This window comes from Drosophila gunungcola, chromosome 3R, assembly GCF_025200985.1.
Source record: "Drosophila gunungcola strain Sukarami chromosome 3R, Dgunungcola_SK_2, whole genome shotgun sequence".
NCBI lineage: Eukaryota > Metazoa > Arthropoda > Insecta > Diptera > Drosophilidae > Drosophila > Drosophila gunungcola.
In genome coordinates this window covers 27702963-27717024 of record NC_069139.1, presented here as the reverse complement: position 1 = coordinate 27717024, position 14062 = coordinate 27702963, and the positions used below count along the sequence as shown (strand labels likewise).

At 42.4% G+C, this 14062-nt stretch overlaps 1 protein-coding gene and 1 long non-coding RNA gene across 2 annotated transcripts in view; one reads left to right on the top strand and one right to left on the bottom strand.

The window, feature by feature from the left end:
* The window catches only part of LOC128252712 (afadin), a 52846-nt gene that overhangs the window by 6567 nt on the left and 32217 nt on the right, over window positions 1-14062 (bottom strand). Inside the window, 11 exon segments of the mRNA XM_052980659.1 lie at window positions 3242-3360; window positions 3423-3670; window positions 3744-4268; window positions 4529-4994; window positions 5924-6130; window positions 6425-6501; window positions 6503-6670; window positions 6743-6797; window positions 7528-7607; window positions 7609-7650; window positions 9991-10343. Of these exon segments, the coding sequence (XP_052836619.1) occupies window positions 3242-3360; window positions 3423-3670; window positions 3744-4268; window positions 4529-4994; window positions 5924-6130; window positions 6425-6501; window positions 6503-6670; window positions 6743-6797; window positions 7528-7607; window positions 7609-7650; window positions 9991-10343 (2340 nt within the window).
* Window positions 7608-11882, top strand: LOC128252713 (uncharacterized). Its single transcript, XR_008267332.1, has 3 exons — window positions 7608-7731; window positions 10971-11475; window positions 11551-11882. It is a non-coding gene; the product is annotated as an uncharacterized LOC128252713 (long non-coding RNA).

The window sequence follows — 14062 nt, the reverse complement described above, 5'->3', positions numbered from 1 at the left end:
TATGATATCGTTTTCCGACTAAAAATTAAGAAACAGAAAAGTAAAAATTTGTTATCACTTATTCTCCCATGGGAGCTATAAAATATAGTTGGCCGATTTTAATTAAATGTAAACCCTAATTCTGAAATATTAAACATTATTATTGTTATATCTCGAAGAAACAAAAAGAAATAGCAGTAAAATTAAAATTAGTAATTAGTTGAAACAGACGGACAGACGGACATGGCTAGATTTACTCTCGTAGTGATGCTGATCAACAATATATATACTTTGTAGGGTCGAAAATGTCTCCTTCATTCCTGTGCAATCTTCTGACTGAAATTATAACACCCTCTGCTAGGGTATACAAAAAATAAACACAAAGACGGTGCAACATTCCGTTAAAGTTAAAAAAATGTGTTGGAAATTCAATTACAAGGTTTTGATTTTCATTGGGATAATCATTTAAACCAATTGAAAATCGTACACTAAAAAGGGAAATCAACTTGTACAATAAATTCAAGCAATATAGCTCGAAATTATCCTCTCTTTATGATAAGCTAAAGTTAGGATTTGAACTGTATAGTTCCATACAACCAAAAGGAAGAGAAAAGGGACAAATAAAAAAATTGAATAAGATTGTTGTTTGAAGTAACTTAATCAGCTAAAAAAACAAACAACATAAATAAGATATTCATACAGTTCAACAAATAATCTAAACGAACAAGCCAGACAAATCTATTTGCAATAGAGAGCAAAACCAAAGGCTAATAAGTATAACAACGAGGGGAACAGAACAACATGAACCTCGGTGCGGCTGGGTTGGGTTGTCATCTGTGTGTCGTACACACTGCTACTGCTGTTGATGTTGTTCTCGTTGAGCTGGGCAATGGCATTTTGACACAGTGCCCCCCGCCGCAGACAGCATTTGCAGCAGCATCATCGTCGTTATTATCACCCCCAGTGGATTGGCCACGAATTTCGAGCACATCGCAATGAGCAGCACAACAGCTGGAGGAGGATTCGCCAGCCGAGGAACAGGACTCGACTTCACTGCAGCTGCAGGAGTAGCAATCATCAGTGGCATCTCCGCAATTTGGACAGCTCTTTGAGTTCCGCATATTGCTGCTGCTGCTTCGGCTGGTGCTGCTGCCGTTGCTCTTGGTGTTGCCCTTAGTGATGCTTATGCTGCTACTACTGGCCAGGGACAGCAGCAATTTGGCCGTGGAGGGTGGTGAAGCAGGCGCCCGAGGGCGTGGCTGTTTGTGACAGTGGCGATGACGATGATGATGATGATGGCGAGGATGTGAGCTTGACTTAGCCTTGGGTTGCACATGCTTCTGCTGTTTATTCCGCTTCAGTTGCCGCACACTGTGAGCCTGGCGATTGCTGCACATGACACTCCGGCGGCAGTTGGCATATCGGGACAATTCCGGCGCCTGTTTGGTCTCTCCTTCCGCCTCATCGTCCTGGCAGCTGTCGTAGCACTTGAAGGTGGCAACTACCTGGGGTTGCTGCTGTTTCCCCTGGTGTTGCTCTTGCCCTGGAGTAGTCTTGCCGCGACAATGACCGCAGCAGGGGCAGTCGCAGCTGACCTTGTCGCCGGACCTTTCCGCTGCATCGTAATCCTTGCCCGCACTGCCGTACATACTCCACTCCTTCAGCTGCTTGAGGATGTGGCCCTGCTCCGCCTGCGAAAGTTTGGCACATGGCTTGCTGCCAGGATCGTTCAGGGACGACGTGGATCGCGACTTGTTGATGCTGGGCGGGAAGTTCTTGTTGGCATTGAAGTAGTCTGCCATCTCACGAACCTTGCCCTGGCCCAGGGGCAACAAAAAGCGGGGACTGAGGTTCACCTGGCTAGTGGCCCTGCGGCTGTTTGCTTGCATAGTGGTGCTGGGAATGAGTTTGTTTTTTGAGGTGGTGCTGGCACAATATCGATTGCTTGTATTTACAGTAGGAGAACGGGTGGAGGAACTTTCGATTTCACACACACTAGGAACTTGGATGCTGACAATTGGGGCAGACGCAGTAGCGACTCCTGACCTTTTGTGCGAGCGCTGGGTGTTGAGTTGCCGCTGGCAGGTCGACTGGTTCTGCCGGAGCAGCGGCATGCGCTCGATGGATTCGCTGGAGGAGCGCTGGCTGTTGGACCCGGAACCGCCGGAACTAAAACCGTCCGCGGAGCAATTCGTTGCCCTTTTGCTATTCAACTCCCTGCGTATCTTCTGTATCAGAGGAATCCGCTCGGATTGCTCGGCCATCAGGGACTCCGTGGAGGAGGCACTGGCTGCAAAGTGACTGATGGCATCGTGGGTGTGGTATTTCCTGTCGATTCCCGTGGCCCCTGGCTCGGCTTCTTCGGTTTGCTCCAGATCAAAACTGACTGTTTTTCGGTATCCCGCCGCAGGATTTCTTTTCACAGTCGAGGAGCAGCTGGCGGTGGACATGCAGGGTCGTTGTTGCTGCTGCCGCTCCTCCTCTTCGTCGTCTATAAAAGGAATCTCGTCTGAGTGAGCCATCGAAGCAATACCCTCTTCATTCAGCGGCTGATGGGCGTCACTGTAGGCTGCAAAGTTGCCAAACGATTCCTGCGAGTCCTTGGCCGGCTCATCCTGGTACTCCTCGATGTAGATGGAAGGCGGCGGAGTTCTCCTCAGCGGTCTCATAGGACTGAAGTGTGTGACAGAGGGGGCCATCGGCGGTGGGTGATAGTAGCCCGCCTGGTCGTTCCCTAGGTACAAACTGCTGGCAGATCGGGCAATGGGCCTGGTGTCCCTGTACCTCGGATCGATGTGCAGCTGATGGCCCAGGGCACACAGTTCCTCCTGCAGACATGACGCACTTAAACGCCTCACGGGCGGCGAGGCAGCCCGCATGCAGGCAAAGGATTCACGACGACTCCTGTTGAGACTGTCGTCCGAAATCGAGTTGCTGTAGTAACGAGCCTGCTGTTGGAACGAGGAGTGACGACGCTGCTGGCCAGGACTCAGATGCTGCAGAAAATTGCTGGGGGAAGCTTCTAGCGATTGGAGCGATTGCAGCGAGTGGAGCAGCATGGGGGATGGGTTGGTTACTTTGTTACTTGGTTAGCTTACACAACGTGAGTACGGAAGAGTAGAGTAGTGGGTGAGTATCTTGGATGTTTGAGTGAGTTGAGTGTTCTTAGCGTCCTACCCAGCACCTGGAGTCGCTCTAATTTGTGTGTTTTGTATTGATATGTATGTGATATGTATAGTGAACTCCGTTGGGAGCTACTCACCACGCTGGATGACCGGGCTGGGCTGCTGCAGCAGCGTCGCCAGCCCGTGGTAGATGGCTCCTTGCTTGGCCACCTCCAAACTGACCACTGGGCCCGTCCGCACAAGGTAGTCCGCAGCCCTAGGGCAAGAGACTCGAATTTGAAACGCTGGCCCTTAGATAAATTCAATCAATATTCCTACCTCTCCTGGGTGATGCCAATCAGGCTCTGGCCGTCCACGCGCAGCAGCTGATCGCCAGCTTGCAGGCGTCCGTCCGCGTCTGCCGCTCCGCCGGGGACCACACTCTTGATGTAGATGCCCAGTTTCTCCTGACCGGCTCCCTTGGCTGCCACGATGGAAAGGCCCATGCCGTTGCTGTTCTTGTGCAGCTTGATCAGCTGTAACTCCGGTTGGGGCAGCTTGTTCGACATGGCACTGGAGCTGCGGGCCTGCAAATGAATTGGGTTGATCAGTAACAAACACCCTCGGACACCAAATGGGCGCTGTGGGACTCAGACTTACATTGAACTGATGCATATAGACCGTCCAAAGGCCAATCGAGGTGGGCTGGGCCGCCAGTCGACACATGCCCTGCTGCTGGAGGGGATTGAGGAAGTCGACGAGGCCGGTGGGGATGCCGCGCACCACATCGCAGCTGAATCCGTCGTCGGGGAGCAATAGCGCCAAGTGCAGCTCGGGCGACTCTTCCAAACGAACCTCGCGTCCATCGGCCCGGGTCAGCTCGTCGGCCACGGATTCAGCCATCCTAATGGCCGTGTCCACCAGGTTGCGGGGCAGCTTCTCCTGCTGCAGCAACGCAGCCATCTGCAAGGAGTTCAATCGGAAGCAGGAGCAGGCCAGCTGTTGGATTTCCTCGACGGAGGATTTGGGCGCCTGCAAGAACTGCGCGCACTGATTGATCTTGGCCAGGTGGCAGTCGGCCGCCAGCTCCAGTCCTTGGCGTTCGGCCCACAGCTCTAGCAACTGCAGTCGCTCCGTCATCACCTTGCCCCAATCAGCTGTGCACATGTGAGAGTTGGCCACAATCTGGTAAAAGGGAAACAACGAAATTAGTGTATTTGGAGGAGAGATGGGAAACAGTGGTGCTAACTCCCTTTAATAACATTGAATTTTGGGTTCTTAATTGGTTTTAAATTTATTTTCCTATTTAAAAAACGTTAAAATAAATAAATTTCCGATTGTATACAGAAAACATTAATATTTGCAATAAGGTAGTTAAAGTTCTTTGTAGTTATCAAGTTAGCACCACTGAGAGAAATAGTACTGGCCTTTTGAAGGCCGCTCACCGTATTGAAACATATGACATTGATGTAGTGAAACAGCTGCGAGAACAACTGGATAGTTAGGGCTGCATTTACGCGACAGCGTCGGAGGAGAGCCATCGCCGATCCCAGGACTGTCAGCACGAGACCCGCCGCGGAGTCGTGGTCAATGTTCTCGGAGAGAAACTGGTTGAGGGTTTGCGACAGTTCTAGTCGGAAGCAGTTGACCAGGTTGCGGAACGCCGTCTGCACGGCCTCGGCCAAAACCTCTTGGGCCTGAACGCTGAAGGCGCTGATGTGGCGATCCGATTTGAGGAAGTGCAGGAACTCGGAGCTGTTGGCCATCCAAAAGGCCAGGATTCGGGGATCCGTGTACTGCTCTTGGACCACGCTGTAGACCAAATTGGCCACGTGGTGCAGGAACATGGTAAGCTTGTGGGCCCGCTCCGTGGGCTGCAGCTCTGGGCGATAGTGTGTGGAGGCTCGATATCTGTGGAGGAATTAATTCTAGTTTAATTCGCCTGCATTAAAGAGCCATGTGACCCCACTCGTATCTATTGATTTTCACGCCCGTCAAATGTCAAAGTTCCTTTTCCCCAAATGGCTGGTGTGTGTTTCCGTTGCCGTTGCCCGCTCCTGCTGCTTCTGCCTGGCCACTTCCCTTTTTCCCCATTTCCCGCTGTCAGAACACATTAATATTAATAGCTCACAAATTGGGTCAGCAGCCAAGATAAATCATCATAATTGATAATGAATTGATGATACTGGTGCGAGAAGTATGAGGATGTGAAATTACTACTGCCCTCTAGAACATGATCCACTCTATGTCTGGACATTTGTCATTTGGCTTCAGCTGGTCGGTCTCCGTCCGTCTGTAATTTGTCCGTGTCCCTGGGCTCTTGCCTAATGAAGTTCTGATTTGGAATTGAAATATAAATGGATTTATTGACGGACAGATTGCTTTGAGGGTCGAAAGTAAAGTAAGGGCCTTAAACCCATCTATCCCTTCATTAGTAGATGAAGATAGATCGAGAGAGTCAATCAACTCTCAATTGACGATGTATACAATCACCAAATAATTTATCTATTAATTAAATCACACTTAATGGATTTATAAACGGATTACGTCGAATTTCGTTTAAATTGACTATCTTGTTTTACCTAACTGCTTTGATGGCAATAAGGTAATTCTGGTTGAGGGTGAAAAATATTATAAGGCTCAATTAAATCTAATTATCTTATTTGAATATGTAATTTTAGTTTTTAATTAACTTGTAAATTCTTGTTTAAAAGCTTAACAAGTTTACGTTTTCTTATTGAGTATACACGGTGAAACATTCAAACAACAATTAAAGCCAAACAAGCGCAATCACAGCTTTTCATCATGCCCCCACTTATATTCCATAGAAAATTACAAACCTGGCACACAGATAAAGTGAGTAGACGGGTGCCAGCTTAAAGTGCGGAACGTTCACATCCAGCTCACTGATAATGTGACGCAGAAAAAGTTCCTGATGCGTTTCTGGGAACTCTAGGACAGCCGGCAGAATGGGTTCCTGTCCCTGGGCATCGCCGGAACCACTGCCACCTCCGGCCAAAAGACCAGAGCCGGCCATTTTGGGTGACCTACGTATCAAAGAGGGTTATTTGATTAGTACAACACGATACAACAGAAAAACAAATCAAATTAAGAATATAAAAGCAGACGTTGCAAAGAGTAAAGTATAAATTTGCACAAGTCTAAAGCGCACACAAAATATTGAACAAAATTAAAAGTTAATCAGACAGTGAATGTATACAATTATGCATATTTTGATTGCTCAATGGTTATGTGTATGGAGCTTGTGTTGGCTTTCCTGTATATTTCGAAGATAGAATGTTTATTTTAAGGAATGCAGATGGATCGAAATTGAATCTTACCGATCTTGGCTGTTGGAACCACCTGATTTCATGCTCGAAATTGACTTGGTCTCGTTCTCCAGGTTACCCTCCAAACTTTAGACCATCGTAGTTGCCCGAGTTGACCACTTGGTCCTGCCCACCCTTACTATCCACCACGTCCCTCAGCGTGCTGCTCATTGGATGATCACTGGAGTTATTATTATTATTGTGATATGCACTGGATTGATTCGACTGCTGGTGGTGGTCGTAGTCGCTTTTGTGGGTCTACGAAACGATTAAAACATTTTGAAAAATGGTAGAGAAAATAATAGGAAAGCGTTTTAATCAAATACCCACCGAACTCAGGGCTCCATCCTCATCGTTCCATGATCCCGGGGATGTGGGAGAGCGGCTGCCATTGTACGTGTGGTATTTGCATTGTTGTGTCGACGGATGGTGGTGTTCAGGTGAGTGTGTGGGTTTGTGCAAATTGTTTTGCATATTTGTTGGGTAATTTTTTCGGTTTGGTGAGTGCATGAGATTAATGTTTTACACAAACAATAAAAACAAACAACACGTAACGAAACATAAACGAACAGCACAATAAGGCGTGTAAATAAAACAAAAAATACATAAATATGAATAAACGCGAGGCATACAAAAAGAAACACCTTTGAATTAATTTCAAACATTTTTAAATGTCTGCCCTAAAGTGAATTAAATGGTTTTAAATTTACACCTGGCTATTCATAAAGAGAATACGTGAGTCTGGCCTTAAGTGGGGTTGGCCATTCTGAACTGGAAATGGGGGAAAATTTCTGTTTGCTGCATTTCTCAGAAAATTAACTTTATAGTTATGCAGCTTAATATGTAGCAACTTGCGACTTTAAATGCAAGATTTAAAATGCGAAAATGGGAAATAATCTATTTTTCCTAGTACGCTGTGTGAACCAAAATCGTAGCATTCCAATCAATTTTATTACTATGACATATCAAACTCAAAACGGATTTAATTAAAGAAAGCAAAAAATTAAAACAATCACATAACAATCGCTAACAAAGCATTTGGCAGATAAAGCGCTAGCGTAGCACAAATAATTTCACTGAAATCTGGACGTATTAAATTTCTGGCGCTTACTCACCTTTCGTAGAGGCATGCTGAGTCCAGTTGGGATTGCGACAGGGCCAGATTATAGCGCCCATCCGTGGGAGAATCGAGGAAAACGGTACGAGGCCACGCGTCCAAACATAACAACAGAACCGTTCTGTGGATGGCAATTACGAAACACATATGAATTAATTATATTTGCATCCGATGTGACGAGGGTTAATGTGTTACAAACCATGTAAGTGATTTAATAAATGCAATTAAGTGTGGCTATTTTTTTTTAAATTGTACACCGCGAGAAAGAGTGAAGCACACTAACTGACAGATTCTGGGCCACTGAGTCAGCGGTTGAACAATTTTCGGGGCGTTTTGAAATCAGAACTAGCAAACAGAGACGCCCCTCTCTGGGGGGAGATTCAAATCGAGTTTTTTTGTTAATTTTGTTGCTTTTTTCTGGTTATCTATTTTTGCGTTTGTTTGTGTTGCCCTCTAATGCTGATTAGCTTGGTGAACAAATCTTTAGCATACACAACCCAGAAAAGCATTCGATTTGCATTACTTTTTGTTCAGGTTCATCGAACCGCAGCCAACCCCAATCTGCCATTTCAAAAAAAAACATTATTTTCGTGCAATAATAAAGGGGAGCTTACAAAGCCAATGACTGAAGATATAAGATTCTAAATTGCTCTTGTTAAATTTCGAAAAAAAGATAAAAATATAAGTATTCTTTTTCCCAGGGAAATTCCCCAAAGACAGTTTGAGGTTATTGTCGAGTTGGGAGCTTATCTGTGCTTCAGTATTATACAGGAGATACGGGAAAATCAAAACTTTTCTCTTTTTATTTGGTTTTAAATTTATCAAGCGGAAAGTCAAAAACAACAGAGAAAAAGGCATAGAATACAAGCTGACAAATTTCCTTTTTTTCATGGCGTTCCCTCTGACTTTTCCGCTAATGCGTGAGAACGCCGAAAGCCAATTTGATTCATTTTTCCAGTTGTTGTAGTTGTCGCTGTCGTACTTTGTTTGTGTTTCCGTTCTGTGTTGAAAAGTTGTCAAAACAAAAGATAAATCAAAGCTTGTGGGATGTATACACCCTGGCACATTGGTATCGGTGTTTTTATTACCTTTCCAACTCAAACTCAAAGCTGATAATGAACTTGAAGTGCAAATGAATGGGAATTGAAAATTTAAACTCAATGCGGCTTGAGTTCGACGACGTATGCTTTTTAATTCATTGAAATTCATTAAAAAACTCAAAATATAAAGACTTGGCGTGCTTTTTAATAAACTTTTTTTAACAAGCCAATCCTTAAAATTTATATAATAACATAGCATTTAATATCTCTAAAATTTTTATCCTTAAATGATGAATATTCAAGATTCATTCAATCACACCATAAATTCGTACTTGAACGACCTTTGATGTCTTAATAAAAAAAAATTGCATCGTAGATCTCGATTTTTTGCAACACACTTATGGGTTTTTAAGATATTTCCATTCAATTTTTACATATACAAATTTTAAGTAAAACTTTATTATTAATTTTTATTTTAAAATAATTGTATAATAGCTTTAAAGTACTTAGCTTTAAAGTGTGGGTCAAATCCAACACTCATTTATCTTCGAAAGTTGTCTCTATAAGCCAAGAAGATTATTGGCTTGGACCTTCTCAGACAGTGTCACGAAAATCTTACAAATGAATGGAAAAGGACAAGTAACAGCGGAATGGAATTTGGCAGCTTTTAAAACCCTTTAAACTTCAACCGGGTCAAGGTTAATGGTAAAACGTTGCTTCGCAACATTGCCTGCTGCCGTCAAATTAAGCGTACGCCTCGGGTACTGACGAGCACGAAAATGCAACTAATTAGACAGAATTATTCGCAATTAGTTAATGGAAGACTTGGATAAAAAGTCACACCAACAACAATATATATAATGGGGAGGAGTCTGATATAATCTGATGATAAAACAAAAACATAATAAAAAAATGATTAAATTATATAACGTCTGTACCAACAAAAAATTATTTTCATACACATAGATTCCATTACATTCAAATTAATATTTTTAATTAAATTTTCTTAAAGACAAAAATATCATCTTGTAATCCAAACTTAAAATGATGAAAACCAAGCTTTTGCTAATAAAAATGTAACTCGAGATATAGATAACCATTTTAGAAAAACGTTTCAAACTTTACTGGAAGACGATTTCATTAAGCCGCTATAGATAAGAAGCATAAAGAAATTAAATACAGCATTTATTCAATATTAAAATTGGAAATGGTTAAATAAGTGTATAAGCCAATAAATTTGAAATCAAAAGGTTTAAAATTATTCATTCTTGTCAAATATTGGATTGAATCCATCCACCGTCAGAACAAAAAAAAAACACAATTAAGTGACAAGTTCACTAATTTAGTTATCTTTAGTCTCAATATGAAATGAAATGATTGTATCGGTGCTTTGTGCATTTTGTCGCAACTTTTCAACTTACATGCAGAATGGTCGGCTGACTGATGTGGTGGCCGTTGACAAAGGTCAGGGCATCGGTGTGCAGAGGGGTTACCGTACAAACGCCCTCCAGCAGCGAAATGAGGCAATGCCTCGGCTGGATCGAGGGTCCGAACAACTGCAGGCAATTGGTATTCGCCGATCCCACCTCCACGGGATCGCTGCCCAACTTGATGCGCCGACCACCATCGCCACTGTGCGTCACTTCCACCAGGACGGGACCCTCACGGTCGCCGGATATATGGTTGGCCCCATTGGCGGCCCCCAGAGGTTTTTTCTTTCGTCTCCGGGGCTGTGAGTCCGCTGGTCGGCGCCGCACATGGAACATGATGGAGCCTGAAAAATATAAACAGCAACAGTACATAAGTTGGAGTTTTCGTTTAACTCATAGTTACATTTACTTATGTTCATGGTTTAAATTGGTATTCAAATATTCACGGGGCTAATGAACAAATAAAAAATGTGCAGCCGCAGCTTTTTTGGCCGCCTTTTGTCTTTTGTGTCTCGCTCGAAAGTGCAGTTTAGGCTGAGTGAGGCAAAATTTGAAATCTCTGCCACTCAAATGGATGGTGATTGGCATGACAGTCGAGGCAAAAAATATTGATATACGTGTTTAAATTCTATATCTTATCTATTTTTGTACTTTAATTTGTTAAATAACCATTTGTTGGCTATTATATTTTGGTATGTACATTATATTTTACTACAAAAAATGATAAATAAATGATAAAAGTTAAGTCGTTTTAAACTATAGAAAACCAAAACTTTAAATTATTTTATTTTGTTGTGCCTTTTTTCCATTTTCCATAGGAATCTATCTATAGGAAAAATATTTTAAAATATCAAAGAAAGTCTTTAGTCTTTTATTGTTAGATTTACGTTTTATATTTTGAAAGAAAATACAAAAGTATGCATAATAAAAATGGTATATAATTATTTCATATCCAATATATAAACCACTAGTGTTGGAACCTCCAAACGCTCTCCACAATCTCCACGCATCAGTTTGCGTCGGAAGTAACTAGGCGATATAGAAATTCAGAAAACGAAATCCAATTCGGGCTGCATCATCAATTTCAGTCTCGATATTAAATGTTCATTTTGCGAGCTAGCGAAAAATAATCCACCACTCTGGCGAGAGATCAAGCGATGAATATATATGTACAATGCACATATATCCAAATACTTTGGCTGACGGAATAACTGTGCGACTGACTGACTGGCAGTCAGTTCAGTGGCAAGATTTCAGCTTGCTCGGTCTACGATACGAAAATGTATATACAACATTCCCGTAACTTTTCATAGACGACAACACCAAAAACAAATCAGCAGCGTACACTCACACACCACATTTTGAACTCTGGAATATATTACCATCATGAAAGCAAATATTTTTGTGAGTCACTTAAAAATCCAGTTAATAAAGAAATCCAAACATTAAAAAAATTATTGGATTTTCCTTATCCTAGTAAGTTTTAATAGATTTTTTAAACAATAATTATAATTAAAGTAACCTAATTTTTTTTCGGTCCATACTTTCCAGGTCTCTCAATATACTCTAATTCTGGCTGATGCTGCTGTTGTTTATTGCACAGAATGCTTAACGAAGCATGCAAAATGTGATGGCAGTTACAGCAGCACCATCCTACCTCGCTTTTACCTCCCTCGTTTTGGGGCAAATTGCAGCAGATGATGGCAAGATGCAAACCAGACTTGGCATGTGCCAAAGGCATTTGGGCAATGCAGGTTAAATAAGGCATGACATGGGCGTGGCATGTGCAGCTTATTAGTAAGAAGGGAGCGGTCTAGAGAATATGGGAATGTAATGGAAACTCCAGGGAAATCTAGCTACACTTCACATTTGAATTATCTTGAACAAAAAGCAGCAGCAAAAACAGAAATTCAAACAAGAACTATGTACAAGAACGAGAATTGTTAAATAAAAACATAAAATTTAATAAATTGTATTCATATTGTATTATACCTTCTTTGCGAAACCAAAAGAGCCACATCTGTGCTTTTGTGTATTTGTCGACGTTGTTGGGACAGACTTGTTATTAATATATGGCTTACACACATGGCTTAAAGGTCCGGCCTTCGTTTTTGCCTTGTTTTGTTGCCGTTGAGGAAAACTTTACCGACAACTTTCTGGGCGCTCACAGAATAATCAACTCAAAAATGTGGGGTGCCACCAAACATAAGGCAAACAAAAAGGCAGCCAAAGCTTAAGGAAAAGTAGCCAAAAACATGAACACGCTTCATATAGTTCATGTCGGGAGAGCCTTGAACGGGAAGACTGAATAATCTCCCTGTTTGGATTGCAACTTGTTTGGAATTAAGCCGAGGGATAGATGGACGAGTCCTTTTGCTTGATAGTAAGTCAGGCGAAGAAGTTGATCAGAGATTTTGAAGGGGTTCACTTCTATGTGTGGAAGCCAAACTTTGGCTTTGGAATTAACTCTATAAGATGCTTTATAGATTTTGTATTTGTTTATCAATTAGTTTTTTATTTTATTTATTATTAAGTAATTTTACCCATAAATAATAATAAAAGTTGTGTTACAATTTTCCAAACTTCTTACACGAACTACATAAATTGTTAAAAGGTAATAAGAACCAAGAAACACTGTCATGTTAAAAGAATGACTGAACAAGGCCATGGTTTCTGTAAGTAAAACAAGACTAAACCATGTAAGCAAAGTTAAGAGAGCTCTTAATATTTTTCAGAAATTTTCCTTAGTTGCTAACTTCTTATTTTTAATACATATTTTTTTATTATCCTAGTTATATTGAACTTTCAAGCTTTAAGTTTTTCAAGTAAATTTTCTTAACCCCAATCTACTTAGAAACTTTCTTTTCTAACTGGTATTGACAGCTCCAAATAATCGTGTTCACCAGACCGTATAATATATGACCTAAACCATGCACGACATACAATTGTAAATCAATCAGTAAATCGACAAGTTCGACACTGGTAGACAGGTTGCTCGACTGGCAATTGAAGTAGTGCCCCTCATTTGGCATGCATATAGAGACAGGACTTTAGTTCCGTTCCCATCAGCACAAATAAAAAAAAAGGTCGAAGTTTAAGACTCTTCATACATTTTATTTGGAGGCCAAGTATCGTTTTTTGGGCTTTATTTTCTGCAATTCTAAACAATAAACTCTTTTTTTAATAATAATTTATACAAAACTAATAGAAAGCTATTTTTTTTAAGTGCACTTGTGTTTTAATTCTAGCAAGCGAACAAAAGCAAACAACATTTCGTCCTTGGCTCTTGACATTTGGAAAGCAGAAACGAGAACCACATTGATAAAGTGCAGCTGCCATACGGATGCCAGAAAAATCATTTTAATTGTTCCTACTTGGTCAACAGCTTGGCCGGAGCAAAGGTGGAACCACCCATCCACTCACCACTGCCACCATTGTTGACACAAGAAAACGAGCAAATTGCAAAAGCCATCAAAGGGAGGAGGTGCGGGAATGGACTGTGAGTGGGTGGGTTACGGTAGGTAAGGGAGGTAAGGGAGGTTCGGGCGAGGGCGAACGAGCCATGAAATTGATTCGGCCAACAAAGTGCCAGGATCATGTGTGAAGCCTCCGACTGTCCTTGTGTGTGGCTGTATGCACGTGCATAAGTGCGAATAAATTGGCAACAGGGCACAAAGGATGGAAAGTAAGGGGGCATTTCACGGAGGGAAAAAACAATGCAGGGAAATTGCATAACGAGTTGAGTGACTGACTCGGGCAGAGTCCGCGCCAGGATAGGTAGCACCCACCCACTGCCTGCCCGTTAGGTAATCCACAAAACTGTGGATTCCCTGTGTGCCAGGCAAAGTGGAAGCTGGCGCCACCAAGCGATGGGCGCATTAATTTTTATTAGTGCAGCTTGTGCTCTAATGGCCAAAGCGATTAGAAAAGCAGGAAGCGGGTAACGGGAGGGCCGCAGTCAAGTTGGTTAGAAGGGCATTTTGCAGGCATAAATCACGAAAAATGTCCCTACTGTACTTGGGTCATACCCTAAACGGAGCAAAAGCAGGAAGAGTTCCATAAT